Source organism: Balaenoptera physalus (genome assembly GCF_965194825.1).
Source record: "Balaenoptera physalus genome assembly, chromosome: 2".
Taxonomy (NCBI): domain Eukaryota; kingdom Metazoa; phylum Chordata; class Mammalia; order Artiodactyla; family Balaenopteridae; genus Balaenoptera; species Balaenoptera physalus.
The window spans coordinates 14,408,084-14,425,548 of record NC_138883.1 but is presented as its reverse complement, the minus strand read 5'-3'; the positions used below and the strand labels follow the sequence as shown (position 1 = coordinate 14,425,548).

The 17,465-nt window shown below is 40.3% G+C and overlaps 1 protein-coding gene and 1 long non-coding RNA gene across 11 annotated transcripts in view; one reads left to right on the top strand and one right to left on the bottom strand.

The window, feature by feature from the left end:
- The window catches only part of EFCAB11 (EF-hand calcium binding domain 11), a 228,639-nt gene that overhangs the window by 76,995 nt on the left and 134,179 nt on the right, over window positions 1-17,465 (bottom strand). For 6 of the 10 annotated variants that reach the window (XM_082451454.1, XM_082451458.1, XM_082451457.1 and 3 more), the window contains exon 6: window positions 8,586-8,657. The exons of 1 other annotated variant lie outside the window; for it this stretch is intronic. In XM_082451454.1, the coding sequence (XP_082307580.1) occupies window positions 8,586-8,657 (72 nt within the window). Of the gene's footprint in view, window positions 1-434; window positions 2,249-5,723; window positions 8,658-17,465 lie in introns of those variants that run through there. 3 more of the 10 variants (XM_082451436.1, XM_082451425.1, XM_082451435.1) reach the window with 3 other exon arrangements.
- LOC309655783 overlaps window positions 8,664-17,465 on the top strand; it is a 39,732-nt gene continuing 30,930 nt past the window's right edge. The window contains exon 1 of the long non-coding RNA XR_014260986.1: window positions 8,664-11,286. This is a non-coding gene — a long non-coding RNA (uncharacterized lncRNA). The remainder of the gene's footprint in view (window positions 11,287-17,465) is intronic.

Here is a 17,465-nt window from a genome sequence, read left to right as displayed (position 1 = left end):
GAAGTTCAAAAGACATGCAAAGGGCTTTCATTTCGACAGGTCCAAAGCTAAGGGATTTCTTCCTTTGAAATGTATATTGCAAGCAGTACTATAGGAAAGCTAGGCACTTTTGTTTGTTTGTTTTTGAGGCTCTCCAAATGCAATTCAAAAGCAGATATATGAGGTCTCTTCTTTGTCAGAAACCAACCCATATAACAGGTTGTGAGCATACGTCCCTATGGCAAAAGCCTGACCCCAATGGGACACTGTTGAGAGTTCAGAGTCCTATAAAGTTGCCATTAAGTGGTGGTTTTCCATTTTTTGCTAATGTATCCTATAACATTATTTTGAAAAGCTATATATAACCCCTTTATATATTTTTAATTGACATCTAGACTTGTATTATAAATTTAGAGTGGCAAGGGATATAATTTCCACCATACAGTAACACCTGAAAATTTTAAAATAAACTTTTATTTTAGAACAGTTTTAGATTTACAAAAAAAAAATTGTGAAGATAGTACAGATTTCCCATACACTTCACACCCAGTTTCACCTATTATTAACATTTTACATTAGTATCATACATTTGTTATAATTAATGAAACAATTTTGACATTACTATTAACCAAAGCCCATGCTTCATTCAGTTTTCCAGGGTTTTTATCTAATGTATTTTTCCTTTTCCAGGATCCCATCCCAGCTATCACATTACATTTAGCTGTCCTGTCTCCTTAGGCTCCTCTTGGCTGTGACATTTCTCAGGCGTTCCTTGTTTTTGACGTTGACAGTTTTGAGAAGTGCTGGTCAGGTATTTTGTAGAATGTCTCTGAATTAGGATTTGTCTGCTGTTTTTCTCATGATTGGACTGAGGTTGTGGGGTTTGAGGAGGAAAGCCAGAGAGGTTAAGGGTCATTTTCATCACATACATAAGGGTACATAGTATCAACAAGATCTATCACTGTTGATATTGACCTTGATCACCTGGCTCAAGCAGCGTTTGTCAGGTTTCACCACTGTTAGTCTATGTCTCCCTTCCATACGGTACCCATTGGAAGAAGGTCACTATCTGCAGTCCACACTTAAGGAATGGAGAGCTATGCTCCACCTCTCTGAATGCAGAGTATCTACATAAATCATTTGGAATTCTTCTGCAAAGGAGATGTGTCTCAACTCTGCCATTTATTTATTCAATCATTTATTTGAATCAGTGTGGACTCATGGATATTTATTTTATACTTTGAGTTGTAATCCAATACTACTTTATTTTGTTACTCAAATTGTTCCAGCTTTGGCCACTTGGAGATCTTTCTATTGGTTCTTGTGTCCCTTTGATATACCCCTACCAATGTAAGTTGTTTTCTTTTAAATTTTGTTTTGTTTTGCTTTTTGAGCACTTCCTCACTTTCTGGCTCATCTTGCATATTTTACCACACTAAAAAAAAAAAAATTCCCTGTGCTTTACCTAGTCAACCCTCCTCCACCACAAAAAACCCTTGATAATCACTGGTCTTTTAGTCATCACTATAGTTTTGCCTTTTCCAGAATGTCATATTGGTACCATACAGAATGTAGCCTTTTCACACTGGCTTCTTTCACTTAGAAATATGCATTTAAGATTTACCCATGTGTTTTTGTGGGTCAACAGCTCATTTCTTTTAATCACTGGATAATAATTCCATTGTATGGTTGTATCACATTTTGTTTATACACTCATCTCCTGAAGGACATCTTGGCTGCTTCCAGCTTTGGGTGATGATGAATAAAGCTGCTATTAACATTCTTGGGCAAATTTTTTTGTGGAGAGAAGTTTTCAAATCAGTTGAGTAAATATGTAGGTTCATGATTGCTGGATCATTTGGTAAGACTATGCTTAGCTTTGTAAGAAACTGTCAAACTGTCTTCGGAAGTGGCTGTGCCATTTTGCATCCCCACCAGCAGTGAGTGAGTAGAAATTACTGAACTGAAAGTTAAACGGAGGGAGGAAGAGGGGGAAGAGGAGAACAGAGAATGAGAGAGATGTCAGATAACATCGTCGGCATAACATACGTGTAACTGGATTCTGAGAGGACATTCTCTTCAAGGATGTCATAAAAGAAGTGTTTGAAGAGATAATGGCCAAGAGGTTTCCATATTTGATAAAATACATGAAGTATGCTGGAATTTTGGTTTCTATTTGTAGTGGGGGGGTGGAATCTGTTGACACAAGGACATCAGTTAAAAAGCAGGTCAGATAGAACCCTGGATGGCTCAGTGTATGTAATTCTATCTATGGATGTGATACAGATAGTAGAAACAAAGGCAGGAAGGGCGGGAGGGAGGGAGGAAAGGAAGGAAGAAAGAAAAAAAGGAAGGAGGGAGGAAGGGACGGAAGGGAAAAAGGGGGAAAAAAGAAAGACAATGAATAAACCTCATCCCACAAGCAGTCCAATATAAGTAGCAGTAGAGAATGTTTGGTAAAGAAGTTGACTCAAGCACTATTTCTGCCATGTTTAACCTTAGAAACATCATTTAAAGTCAAGGTTGGCTTCCTTCTTTAAAACAAAGAAGATGACCAAACCTGGCTTCTACTTTACAGTGACTATTATTATAATACTTGCGATGTACTTCCAGACCCTTGGTCAATTTTTTTGTAAAAATTTAATATTATTGAAATTGTTCTTCCTAATGAATATACTATAGCAAACCTAACTGCTTTGTCCTCCTTTGAAGTTTTTTTCCCCCACCAAGGATCAGTAAATCATAAAATAAGGAGTATATTTGGATTTCAGTTTATGTTTTCATATAAATTAATCTGCATTTTCTGTGAAGTCAGAGTAATGTTCTTTTTGATTCACACTTCTGAGCATTTTACCAATTTAGCAATCTAAGAGAAATTCAGATTGAACACTCCACATTTTATTATGTTAAATTGTTTTCAGCCACTTTTGAATCCACGTGGCCAAGCCAATTTAAATTTGTTTTGTAAGAAAGGTCACTTTGTGAGCTGCTATCCCTAATGCCATTACATTTCCATTTGTGTGGGTTTTAACTGTCTAATTCTGCAGTTCTAAACAGATTTCTCAAAAGTTACAAGCTAAGAAAAAGGAAAGCAATCGTTTTTATTAACCCTAAATTACAATTCCGTAAGTGAAGTGTGAACCCCAAGTACCGTGACTGTTGAAAACTGTGGTTTAGAATTTACACACATAAGTGAGTGTTGCCCAATGAGGATGCACATCTATTTCAAAAATGCTTCCATTGTTCAGAGCATTTCTAGAAATCCTCTTTGAAAACCGCCTTTAGAGCTGGCAGCACATTTTAAAAGATATTGTCTCTGGTGGCAAATCTTTGTCTTTTGAAAGTGGATTTGATTAATAACCCAATGTAATTTGGATTAAGCTTGGTGATGTGTAAGATGGGAATTAGTATTTAATACCTACCATGTGATAGAAGCTTGACCTGGGATGGCCAATGAATCTGGATAAACTCATTCTGGATCAAAAACAAAGTGTGACCAAAGAATACGGACCAGTGTCATAGATGATTTTCCCACTGGAGGTGATGTAGCATAATAGCAGTTATTTATGCTTAGTCAGGCTGACAGGTTTGGATCTCCACCCTGACACTCCACCCATCGCCATCACCTGGCCTGAGCCACGTTACTTAGACTCTCTGAGGTGGTTTCCTCATTTATAAGAGAGGATGCTAATGTCTATCTCATCAATTTTCAAGAATAAAATAAAATAATACAAAATACCCAGCAAAATTGGCCCCCCTTTCCCCCCCTGAAGGTGACAATGGGGAAGGAAAAATATTCATTAGGACACTAATATACCTAAAATAGATAACTAATGAGAACCTACTGTATAGCACAGGGAATTCTACTCAATCTTCTGTGGTGACCTAAACGGGAAGGAAATCCAAAAAAGAGGGATATATGTATACGTATAGCTGATTCACTTTGCTGTACAGCAGAAACTAACACACACTGTAAAGCAACTACACTCCAATAAAAATTTAAAAACAAATTCACTAGGATGAAGGTGGCCCAATGTTTTTTAAATGGAATTTTATCTTATGGTGTATTTCCCTATTACCTCATGAGATATGAATTCCAAGGTTATTTGTTAATTTTCTATTTGGGGCAAAGATCTAGTTGTTATTTTGGTGTTTTTAGGCTAAGGGACTTGTATGTGTGTGTGTGAGTTGCCTGGTTGTGGGATGGTATGGTAGAGGTAGTTGTGAAAGATAAAGCTGAACAGACAAGTGGAGACAAGACTGTAGAGGGCTTTGAATGGCACATTAAGGGTTAGACATGACCCAATAGAAAAGATGGCTATTAAAGCTTTTGAGCAGAGAAAAAACAAAACAAAACAATTCTATTTGTGCTTTGAGAAGATAACTGACATGCTGGACTAAATTTCATGACAATGGGGTCTATTTCTTACTTATCACCACACCCTTTACTCATCTTTATAGCAATGAATAGAAGAACATATGGCCCAATGGACGGATGGGAGTGGGAATAAGAACATGGGCCGAGAGATCATGATGGATGGAAGGAAATGTCATGAAAGTTTTTGCAGATGCAGACTCAAAGGAGGCAGTGACTGACTGGATGTCACAGTGAAGGAGGATGGGGGAGATTTGAAAGAAACTCCTAGGTGGCTGGTTCAGATGAGAGCTTGGGGTGGGGGATGGGATGGATGCCATTAACAGAAATAGAAAACACAGAATGAGAAGCCAATTTTGGAAATCAGAGAAAACAATGAGTCTGATTTTAGTTCAGTGAGCTTGGGTTGAGGTGAAAACATCCAACCGGCAAATGAAAACACAGCTCTGGGTGCAGCAGAGATCAAGACTGAAAGATAAAGTTTGGTTGGTGGAGTCACACCCATAAAGGTGATAGCTGAAGTCTTGGGAGAGAATGAAATCATCCTTGGAGAATGTGTTGATCAAGAAGAGTGGCCAAGGACTCCCCTGGTGGCGCAGTGGTTAAGAATCTGCCTGCCAATGTAGGGGGCACGGGTTCAAACCCTGGTCCGGGAAGATCCCACATGCTGCGGAGCAACTAAGCCCGTGTGCCACAACTACCGAAGCCCGCATGCCACAACTACTGAAGCTTGCGCACCTAGAGCCCGTGCTCTGCAACAAGAGAAGCCACCGCAATGAGAAGCCTGCACATCGCAATGAAGAGTAGCCCTCGCTCGCCGCTCCTAGAGAAAGCCCACACGCAGCAACGAAGACCCAACGCAACCAAAAATAAATAAATAAATTTATTAAAAAAAAAAAAGAAGAGTGGCCAATTAGAGTATCCTGGAGAATACTAACACTTATGAGATGGTTGAAGATGCAGGAAAAGAGAGTCAGGGAAGAATGGGCACAGAAATACCACGAAAGAGCAGTGCTATGGAGGCTAAAGAGAGAAGGACCCAAGAGAAAGGACAAGTGTGATGGGGTCCGAGAGGGGCTCGTGGGTTTGGCCGCTGGAAATCACTGGTGATCTCCGAGAGACAGCTGTTGCCACAGGGGAAGACTGGAGCTGGTCATAGTGAAAGATGAGGTAGAGGCAGAGGTATCAGCGAGAGATCTGGCGACAGCTTCCTCTTCCATCTTGACTGCTTCTTCTTAGTCTATTTAGAAGACTCTTTTCGCTGCTGCTCCAGTAAATGTTGATGTTACCTAGTATCTGTCCTTGGCTCTATGCTTGTAACAGTTAGGGTTCTCTTGGTTTCAGATAACAGAAAGCAACTCCAGCTGGCTTGAGCAGGGCGATTTATTGGAAGGATACAGAGTTACCTCATAGGACCCAAAGGGTTATGACTGGGCCTTGTGTACAAGCTTTAATCAGAAATCCAGTACCATGGGGTTTCTCTAGTTCCTCTCTTGTTCCCCTCTTGGTGTCTGTTTCATTTTCTGCTCTCATTGCAAACCAGCTGCCTTGGTTTTCCAGGCCACACGGTGGCAAACACGTCTGCCCCTCGCCCCTGAGTCATCACCACTCATTCGGCCGGAGGAGCGCTGTTCCGCCTCCCTCATCCTCACTCCCGAGGTCTTCCATGGGGAGAGACCGAGCTGATCAGCCTGCATAGATGCCCATCCGTGGGCCATGCAACTGAAGGGAGACCAACAGGGTCACACTGCAGACAGCATCATGTGGCTTGGGGACGAGGGTGGGGGCCTGGAAGTGAGAAGCTGGGGCAAAGCTTACAAGACAAGGATTTGGACTGAGTGTAGGGTGAGTGGTGAGGAGGGAAGGTGACATGAGCAGCTTCTCACTGCCCCTTCTTTTGGTCTGTGCTCTGCCCTGAGAGCCTGGGCCCTCCTAAGCACCAAATCCTCGAGGTGCTCTCCCTCCTAGAGAAGGTCCAGGTCATATGGCTTTCTTCTAAACAAGAACAGGGGATGGCCGCCCAGCTCTTATCAACTTCCCCTCCTGTGACCAGCCCTCAGCACACCTGGCTGAGTGCCTAGGGACCAAGCCTATACCCTCAAGATGAATCAGAGTTGACTGATCCAGGGGCCATCTGAAGCCTCTTTCTAGGGTCTCTGCACTTGCACAGATGACGGGCCAGTTCCTTTTTGGAATGGTGTGAGGCTGCGGTGACCATGAGACGGGGGCAGAGTCCGGAGGTGCTCATGTTGCTGGCTCTCGTTTTCCTGGAAACCCAGATGCACCACTGCCCTTCCTATGTTGGATTATATAAGCTAGCCCAGTATTTTCTAGTAAATTCCTTTTCTGTCTAAGCTAGTGTGGGTAGGTTTCTGTCATTGAGACCTCACTGAGACCGAAGAGAGCCTGGACTAATCCCAGATCAAGGCAGTTGCCCAACAGCTCTTCCCACCCTGGCCTCCTGCCTGCCACTCAACGGGAGGACGTGACCTCTCCCACTCTCTTGTCATGTTTACAGGAAGAAATAAAGTCCAAACAGTGATTGCAATACAAGGTTTTGGTATTCTGGCAATTACTGAAATATAAACATTTTGTTGGTAGATTACTCTAATTTTTATATTTTAAAAATCTAAAAGGAGGATCACTTATGTACTGAGATGAGGACCAATGACTCAACTATTCAATTTATGATGAAAATACTTGCTGAATAAAACTCTACCCAAAGTCAGAAAGGGCTTTTCATCAGCCAGAACAATTTGTCCTAAAACGCACGTGATGCTCAATGATACCATGGATCCACTTTGTTCTTGAAATAATATTTCATGTGTACTTCTTAATGATTTTCAAAGTTTTCTTCATTTTAGATAGTGTTTAGTATGCTAATTTTGGAATAAGACTTTATTTTTTAACAACCTTTTTATTTTGGAACAGTTTTAGGTTTATAGAAAGATTGTGATGATAGGACAGAGAGTTCCCATGTACTCACTCACTTTCCCCTATGATGAACATTTTCTATGAGTATGGTACATTTGTCACAATTAATGAACCAATATTGATATAGCATTACGAACTGAAGTCCATACCTTACTAGTGTTTACCTAATGTCCTTTCTTCTATTCCAGGATCCCCTCCAGAACACCAAATTACATTTAGCTGTTATGTCTCTTTAGGCTCCTCTGATTTATGACAGTTTATTAAGTTTATCTGCTAATACTTTATGTTAGAAGGATGCTTATTTAATGTTTCTCTTTGACAAATGTACATATTTCCTTGACCTTTAATACTTTTAAAATTTGAATTATATTAGATGTTTTCACAGTGTTGTTAATGTTTAGCATTCTGAACATTTACAGATAAAATATTAGTACTGATATGAGTATTTATTTAAAATAAGTGCTGAATGTCCAGGGTCACAGTTTTTGTTCTAGGACAGCAGTCCCCGGATCCTAGGTATGGATGGGCAGAAAACAGAGAACGGGAACACAGATGGCTAAGGCTCTTGTTTCAGGGCAGAGCCGACCAGGGAGGGTACCGCAGAGGGCAACAAGGCAGCCCAGGGCTTGTAGTTCTGCTGCAGGAACCCCAGGCCCAGGCCGTTCTAATGGGTTCTGCAGGTAAGTCTTTTGCCTCCGATATCCTTACTGCACCCTGTTCTTCCTCTGTATGCAGCAGGAGAAGACTTATACTAATGTCAGCTCAATCTGGTTTTTCCATCTTGCACAGCCAGAGCCCTAGGGCCATTTTTGCGATGATGATTTTTGATGACTACTAAGGATATATTGTCTTAGAGAAGTCTTAACTTTGTTTTCCAAAAGCCTTGCTCATTGCTTGGAACGCAGTCAACACTCAGTTGCATGTAGGTGCTATTATTTGTTCAACCAAAGCTGAATGCATGAAGGAAACTGGTACCACTGGCAGTTCCTGACATTAGGAACTGCTGAGGATCAGGGAGGCTGTGGGTAGGGTGGCAAGGACCAGTAAATGAGTGGAGCATCCCGGCTGGCAGCGTGGGCGGGGGGGAGTCGGGGGTTGAGAGTAAAGAGGAGGGGTTGGGGACCATCCCAGTGGCAGTGCAAGCAATTGTCAGCATCTGAGAACCATGATGAAGAGTTTAACAGAAGGTATGCAGCATGACATCATCGGTAGAGTGGGATTTGACATCTAAATATATCACAATCTATTTCGGTCTCCCCACAGGTTGCCAAAAGCAGCACACAATAGTTAGGCTTACTTTTGTCCATAGTTCATGGCATATTCGAAGTCTTTAAAGCTGACGTGACCATCTGAGTCTTGATCTACTTCCCTGGAAAATGAAACAGAAAGTTATTTACAGGTTAGTTTCGTCTCACCTTATGCATCAAGAGCACATCAGAATCTTCATTTCTTTTCATGTCTATGTGAGAGGCACCTATTTTATCTGCTTGAAGGCTGAGGTTGATGCTTATCTTTTTTATTTTTCCTTGATAACACCTAAGGTGTGAAGGAAAGGAAAAGTTATTTATTAAAACCTACAGAAATAATATATTCAATAAATTTAAAGGAATGTCATCAAATGCACAGGTTATATTAAAAAAGGCAGGAGTGATGGTTTTTCTAGTCATCCTGCAAATTCTTTCTGTGATATATCAATAAATATACATGCATTTGTCAACCAAAAAAACAATGCAGGAGGCTGCAAAGAAGAAAAGAGTTTATTTAGGGTCTTAAAAATTGCAATTTGGGAGATACAAATTTGGGTAACCCCGAAAGAGTGTTCTCAGGAAGAGACGAAAAGCCACCGGGTTGTTAAAAATTGCCTGGTGAAATTTGTGACTGACTCTGACTCAAGTTAGAAAAGATTTGCCCTTGAGGAATCACAGGTTGTTTTAAGGTAAGGGTCCAGCAAATATTTTGCGTTTCTGGAAGGTGTTCTGGATGACGGCATCAGGGCAAAAGATTTTGATGTGCAGAAGTCACACTTCCTTAATGGTCTCCTGGCTCCATTTTAGAGAACTCTCTTAGCAACACCAACTCCATTTTGATTTTCCTTTCACACATTACACGACAGAAGTGTGGAATAAAGAATTAAGAGATAAGAAAAACATTTGGGGAGTAAATAATAATGATGGGAACAGTGACTGACACCCTGCCTCGTACTGTCTTTATATCACTTGTCTCATCGAATCTGTGCACAGATGCCAGGACGGGTCCATTTTACAGACATTGAGCCTAAAGGGGTTCAGTGGTTTCTGAAGGATCATGTTGCTGGTAAGTAACCAGACTTGAAATTCAAATCATGATTGTTAAATTCCCAAACCAGGGATCTATACTCTATTCCACATGTCTCCCTATGTAAATAGGATGGTCCAGAGAGAAGCGGTTGTGTTGCAATTCCCATGCAGCTAACTCAAGCTCCGGAAGTTTTCACTGGCTTCATTCATGGCCTCGGAAGCTTGGTTAATTCCTCACAAACACCTGATAAGCTTTTCTGACTCCTATGGAGAGAGGTGAAGATGTGAGCCTCTGGCTGGTAAACGGAGGGTGTGGGTGGCCTCAGCTGGGTTGTCCGTGTGTGTCCCTACAGCCACTGAGACAGGGGCATTGCTCCTTGAACAGGCAGCAGAGAAATGGCACCCATTCCACCTGGTTAAGATAACACATGGCAGAAGGACAAAATCATGGCATAAGCAATACATTCAACTGCTACCAGTGAAAGCAGTGTTTAAGAGTGTGTTTGAAAGATAACTGAAGAGTTGTGGTCCCAATTCCTCTTTGGAGGGCACTCTAAAACAATGCATTACGTGCCTTATTTGGAGCTCCTGGGTTGGTGCAAATTATATTTTGTTGAAACAGCAAATGGTATTAACCATGACATAGGGCTTTTTAAAGCAAGGACTGGCCCAAGTAACAGAGCCACTAATCACTGTAATAGTTTTAAAGCAGGCTTTTAAAATATTGAATTCTAAAATAAACTTTCTGAATATTTCATGCCAAAGTCTCTGAAGTCTATAATGGTACTGGATAGAGTGATAATAATTTTTCATTCTTTTGAAGTAGAGAAAATCCCTACTTCTCTGCCCCAGGGCAAAACCATGTTGCAGTATGTTAGTATAAAATGACTGCAGACTGTAGGGGCCATTATTCTTGTTACTTCTTCTGGTAAAATATACATGATGATTTCATGCTATACAGGACCAAAAGCAGAATGTCGGATCTCTTCTAAGGGATTAGAAATAATCAGTATCACATGTTACTGATTACAGAGTATAGATCATCCCTTCTATTAAATTAGATAATTGAAGATTCTTAATATTGCCTACGTATTTTTTCTCAAGGAATTGGATTAGATAAATGGCCTTTTTTCTTTCCACTCTGAACTGGTATGATTGAACTATAAATCTCATAGGGTGAGTTAAGTGGATAACCTAGAAAAGTAATATTTAGAATGAACTGTTTCTGATATATATACGTGTGTGTGTGTGTGTGTGTGTGTGTGTGTTTATTCACTTATTGAGATGCTGAATGCTTGTAGAAAAGGAAATCCTTTTGCCTGATTTTCTCAGTAAATAACTTTATTGTAATTCCATTGACTTCTTATTTTTCTTGCTGCCTTTGCCAAAGCTTCCCATCATAAAATGGGCACAGTATAACCAAGAGGTATTAAAATGGAAAAGTTTATTCATAAGGCTTGGAGTGGCATTTTTATAATGAATGGAGGAACATCATGTTTATATTTAGAATGAGACATGGTAAAATACTGTCTTCAACTTTTCTGCCTCATCACATATATATATGGTCGTCTCAAGGAGAATGAAGAGGAAATTCACATTTCAGAGCTATAATTTTAAAAGCTAAAATACTGTTTTTCATTGCACACGGAATTATTCCAAAGAAGGAAGGTTTCACAGCACCCACACACAAGTCACCATGTGATGGAGGAGCAGATGTGGCAGGTGGGTAGAATTAGTGGTGTGCTGAGGAGATGCAGAAAACGTCACTAGGTAAAACGTTTCATTGTTTCTGTTTACAGTGTTTAACCCTAAAAGGAGTATACTCTCCTTATGAAACCAGAGTGTGCTGTCTTGGTGTCACCAACATACATTCAGCACTGAAATATTCCACCACCGTCACTCCAACTAGAAATAAACTCTGGGAAGGCAAGAACTTTCTCTTGTTTGCTGCTGTGTCCCCACCTCTTAGCCCACAGCAGGTAATGAATGTCTGCAGAATGAATGAATTTGTGGAGTAAATGAATCTGGGGAAACAGTGGACAACATTTTGGAATATCTACTGCCTCCCAGGAGGTTTGGGGGGATTAAAGAAAGTATATCATCACGGTTTTTATAGAGTCTAAAATACTAGCCAGAGAAATAAAAACACACTGAAGAAGGCACCTAGGAGCCATCACTCAGGGACCAATAAGGAACGGTCAATTGTGGTCTCCATGCCCAACCACATTTTGTAAATACAGACCAGGTACAGAGAGACCAAGTAAGACATGGACTCTGAAAGATGAGGTTGCTTAGTAGAGCAATGGATGGAAGGAACCCCTTGAGTGTCAGGCTGAACAATTTAGAGATAAAGAGCTGGAAACTGGAAACCAAGGCAGAGCACTGGACACATCTGCGTCTAACCTGCCCTGTAGCTGAAGTCCAAGCACTTGAAGCCACTTAACTAACTGCTCTTTTACTGGACATGTGGCTATAGACATAGATATAGATATATGCATATATACACACATACATACAGGCTTATATTTCACAACTGTCTTTTTAAAGGAATGAATAAAGTTTATACAGATGGATGAGAGGAAAATAAATTGCTATGAACAACAATAACTGCTTTCTAGACATGTAAATCCAGTTAAATTAAAGGCTTTTTGGTTTGCTTGGTTTTGAGATGCAAAGGGAGAGCTGGAATTGATTTGGGGAGTACGGACTCAAGAGAGCTGAATTGCTCTGTGTAACTCAGTATGAACAATATAGGACCATCTGGGAGGAAGGAGATGATGAGCAAGATAAGACAGGATGCAGGGAGAAGGGCTACTGAGGGGTAGGGAGGAGGCTGGGATATTATACAATGGGAATTGGCCCAAGAAAAAGGCCCCAGTGATCAAAGGTCCTTTAATTAACTGCTACGTTTACTGTGTGCTCCGAAGTTGTTCGTGCTGCGTGTTATAACCTCTCCTTTATCTTCACCAAGGGCTTGACAGGCACACAGTCTAAGGGGGGATGGTGTGGTTGGGGAGTGTGTGCTGAGTTCGGCCCTGGAGATGAGTTCTGTCTGAGCGGGCGCAGTAGGGAGCAAGAAAAGTGGGGTACGGTAAGATGACCCATCAACTGAATTAACTCAGAGAAATGAGAACTCAGAGCCACAGGTCTTCCAGAAATTTGCAAAAACCTAGGAAGTGCTTTAAAATTCCACAGGATGTGGAATGGGAGTTCCAGGCAATACTATCTGGACTTCAAAGGGCAGAAGCCCAGGGTGACAATGGGATACATTGAGAATTTCAGGCAGACTAGACTCCGGCCATTCAGCTGAATTCCAATAGTTTTCATATCTGTTAAAATACAAACATTTTTTGACTCATCAGATAAGTGGTTATAATTACTTTTATCACCATGAGCTTTAGCATTTGTCTCTTTACATCCTGATTTGTTAAGCAAGATTCTGCTCTTTCCTTTTTTTTTTTTTTAAACATCTTTATTGGAGTATAATTGCTTTACAATGGTGTGTTAGCTTCTGCTTTATAACAAAGTGAATCAGTTATACATATATATATGTCCCCATATCTCTCCCCTCTTGCGTCTCCCTCCCTCCTACCCTCCTTATTCCACCCCTCTAGGTGGTCACAAAGCACTGAGCTGATCTCCCTGTGCTATGCGGCTGCTTCCCACTAGCTATCTATTTTACGTTTGGTAGTGTATATATGTCCATGCCACTCTCTCACTTTGTCACAGCTTACCCTTCCCCCTCCCCATATCCTCAAGTCCATTCTCTAGTAGGTCTGTGTCTTTATTCCCGTCTTGTCCCTAGGTTCTTCATGACCATTTTTTTTCTTTTTAGATTCCATATATATGTGTTAGTATACGGTATTTGTTTTTCTCTTTCTGACTTACTTCACTCTGTATGACAGACTCTAGGTCCATCCACCTCACTACAAATAACTCAATTTCGTTTCTTTTTATGGCTGAGTAATATTCCATTGTATACATGTGCCATCTCTTCTTTATCCATTCATCTGTTGATGGACACTTGGGTTGCTTCCATGTCCTGGCTACTGTAAATAGAGCTGCGATGAACATTGTGGTACATGACTCTTTTTGAATTATGGTTTTCTTAGGGTATATGCCCAGTAGTGGGATTGCTGGGTCGTATGGTAGCTCTATTTTTAGTTTTTTAAGGAACCTCCATACTGTTCTACATAGTGGCTGTATCAATTTACATTCCCACCAACAGTGCAAGAGGGTTCCCTTTTCTCCACACCCTCTCCAGCACTTATTGTTTGTAGACTTTTTGATGATGGCCATTCTGACTGGTGTGAGATGATATCGTATTGTAGTTTTGATTTGCATTTCTCTAATGATTAATGATGTTGAGCATTCTTTCATCTGTTTTTTGCCAATCTGTATATCTTCTTTGGAGAAATGTCTATTTAGGTCTTCTGCCCATTTTTGGATTGGGTTGCTTGTTTTTTTGATATTGAGCTGCATGAGCTGCTTGTAAATTTTGGAGATTGATCCTTCGTCAGTTGCTTCATTTGCAAATATTTTCTCCCATTCTGAGAGTTGTCTTTTCGTCTTGTTTATGGTTTCCTTAGCTGTGCAAAAGCTTTGAAGTTTCATTAGATCCCATTTGTTTATTTTTGTTTTTATTTCCATTTCTCTAGGAGGTGGGTCAAAAAGGATCTTGCTGTGATTTATGTCATAGAGTGTTCTGCCTATGTTTTCCTCTAAGAGTTTGATAGTGTCTGGCCTTACATTTAGGTCTTCAATACATTTTGAGTTTATTTTTGTGTATGGTGTTAGGGAGTGTTCTAATTTCATTCTTTTACATGTAGCTGTCCAGTTTTCCCAGCACCACTTATTGAAGAGGCTGTCTTTTCTCCACTGTATATTCTTGCCTCCTTTATCAAAGATCACAAGCACTGAAATTGAAACTGTGATTAAAAATCTTCCAACAAACAAAAGCCCAGGACCAGATGGCCTCACAGGCGAATTCTATCAAACATTTAGAGAAGAGCTAACACCCATCCTTCTCAAACTCTCCCAAAATATAGCAGAGGGAGGAACACTCCCAAACTCATTCTACGAGGCCACCATCACCCTGATACCAAAACCAGACAAAGATGTCACAAAGAAAGAAAACTACAGGCAATATCACTGATGAACACAGATGCAAAAATCCTCAACAAAATACTAGCAAACAGAATCCAACAGCACATTAAAAGGATCATACACCATGATCAAGTGGGGTTTATCCCAGGAATGCAAGGATTCTTCAATATACACAAATCAATCAATGTGATACACCATATTAACAAATTGAAGGATAAAAACCATACGATCATCTCAATAGATGCAGAGAAAGCTTTCGACAAAATTCAACACCAATTTTTGATAAAAACCCTCCAGAAAGTAGGCATAGAGGGAACTTTCCTCAACATCATAAAGGCCATATATGACAAATCCACAGCCAACATTGTCCTCAATGGTGAAAAACTGAAACCATTTCCACTAAGATCAGGAACAAGACAAGGTTGCCCACTCTCACCACTATTATTCAACATAGTTTTGGAAGTTTTAGCCACAGCAATCAGTGAAAAAAAGAAATAAAAGGAATCCAAATCAGAAAAGAAGAAGTAAAGCTGTCACTGTTTGCTGATGACATGATACTATACATAGAGAATCTTAAAGATGCTACCAGAAAACTACTAGAGCTAATCAAGGAATTTGGTAAAGTAGCAGGATACAAAATTAATGCACAGATATCTCTTGCATTCCTATACACTAATGATGAAAAATGTGAAAGTGAAATTAAGAAAACACTCCCATTTACCATTGTAACAAAAAGAATAAAATATCTAGGAATAAACCTAAGGAGACAAAAGACCTGTATGCAGAAAATTATAAGACACTGATGAAAGAAATTAAAGATGATACAAATAGATGGAGAGATATACCATGTTCTTGGATTGGAAGAATCAACATTGTGAAAATGACTATACTACCCAAAGCAATCTACAGATTCAATGCAATCCATATCAAACTACCACTGGCATTTTTCACAGTACCAGAACAAAAAATTTCACAATTTGTATGGAAACACAAAAGACCCCAAATAGCCAAAGCAATCTTGAAAAAGAAAAACGGAGCTGGAGGAATCAGGCTTCCTGACTTCAGACTATACTACAAAGCTACAGTAATCAAGACAGTATGGTACTGGCACAAAAACAAAAATATAGATCAATGGAACAGGATAGAAAGCCCAGAGATACTCTTTCCTTTTGTGATGTGGTGTGGACTTAGCCCAGACTAGATATGTTCCTGTGACCTAGAGGTTAAGTGGCCCCCGCCTTGAAGGAGCCAGGGTTTCACACTGTGAATCTTTTTATTAAGCTCAGCACCAGTGCTGCTCTAATATTACATTCTAAAGAAAAACATAGGTTGTTTTTAAATTTTAAAAATACATAAATAGCAAATGTTTCTCACAAGTAGTAAATTTACATCGTACCAATTTCTTGTAATGTTTTGAAAATAATTTTTGTTGTAAAATAATTCAAGATGGGCTTCCCTGGTGGCACAGTGGTTAAGAATCCTCCTGCCAATGCAGGGGACACGGGTTCGAGCCCTGGTCTGGGAAGATTCCACATGCCGCAGAGCAACTAAGCCTGTGCGCCACAACTACTGAGCCTGCACTCTGGACCCCGCGCGCCACAACTACTGAAGCCTGCGTGCCTAGAGCCCGTGCTCCGCGACAAGAGAAACCACCACAAGGAGTAGCCTGCGCACCGCAACAAAGAGTAGCCCCCACTCACTGCAACTAGAGAAAGCCCGTGTGCAGCAACGAAGACCCAATGCAGCCAAAAATAAATAAATAAAAATAAATTTTAAAAAAATAAAAATAAAATAATAATTCAAGAGTGCCCCATGGCCAGGTCTCCAAAGCCAGATTTCAAATTGGAGTGCATGCTTTTGCTCAAGTTACTTTAAAAAAAAAAAAAAAAAAAGAAGGAAGGAAGGAAAGAAAGAAACGAAGAGAGAGGAATTGAAACAATGGAATATTCTCTATTAAAATGATGTAAAGACTATAAAAGTGACATTTTTAAGTAGAAACAAGAATACAAACTATATGTAACTGCAATCTTATAAACACCTATATTCATTTGGGCAGAAGTTGAAGATTATAGGCTAAACATAAACTTGTCTTATGGGTTATTTTGGCTTAAAATAGTCTTTAATATTGATCTCTTTTTCAATTGAAGGAAGGAATATTTTTTTCTTTTTGGTCTGAATTTTCTAAACAAGTGACCTTATTTATGTATAAATCCTCAACAGCTAGAGCAGGATTTCTCAGTGTCGGTGCTGTCGACATTTTGGGCTGGAACATTCTTTGCTGTGGGAGCTGTCCTACACACTGTAGATGTTTAGCAGCATCCTTGGTTTCTACCTACTAGATGCCAGTAGGACTCTCCCCCGGCCCTCCCCGGCTATAACAGTCAAAAATGTCTCCCCTTATTGCCAAGTGTCTCCTGGGGGGACAAAACCATCCCTGATTGAAAACCACTGAGCTAGAGGAGCCAAAGTTGGAGGCAATTCTCTGGAACATTCCAGTTAAATCTATACTTACTAGAAAATTGCTTTAAAGACTTTTTTTTCTTTTTTCTAAACAAGTGATTTCGGGGCAGAGGAGGCACACGTTTCTTGGACGGATTAAGCAGATAATTGCCTCAACCCTCTGCCTCGCCGACACTAAGGTTTTGAATGGAGCCCAGAGAAGAAGGCAAGCTCTGCCTTCTTCTGGTGATAACAGAGCCAGTGGCGGGCATATCTGTGTTCGCAGCACATACACTGACAGTCGGCAATTATTTTGAGTCACTGTGATAGTTACACGGGGTGTTGAAAGTTGACGC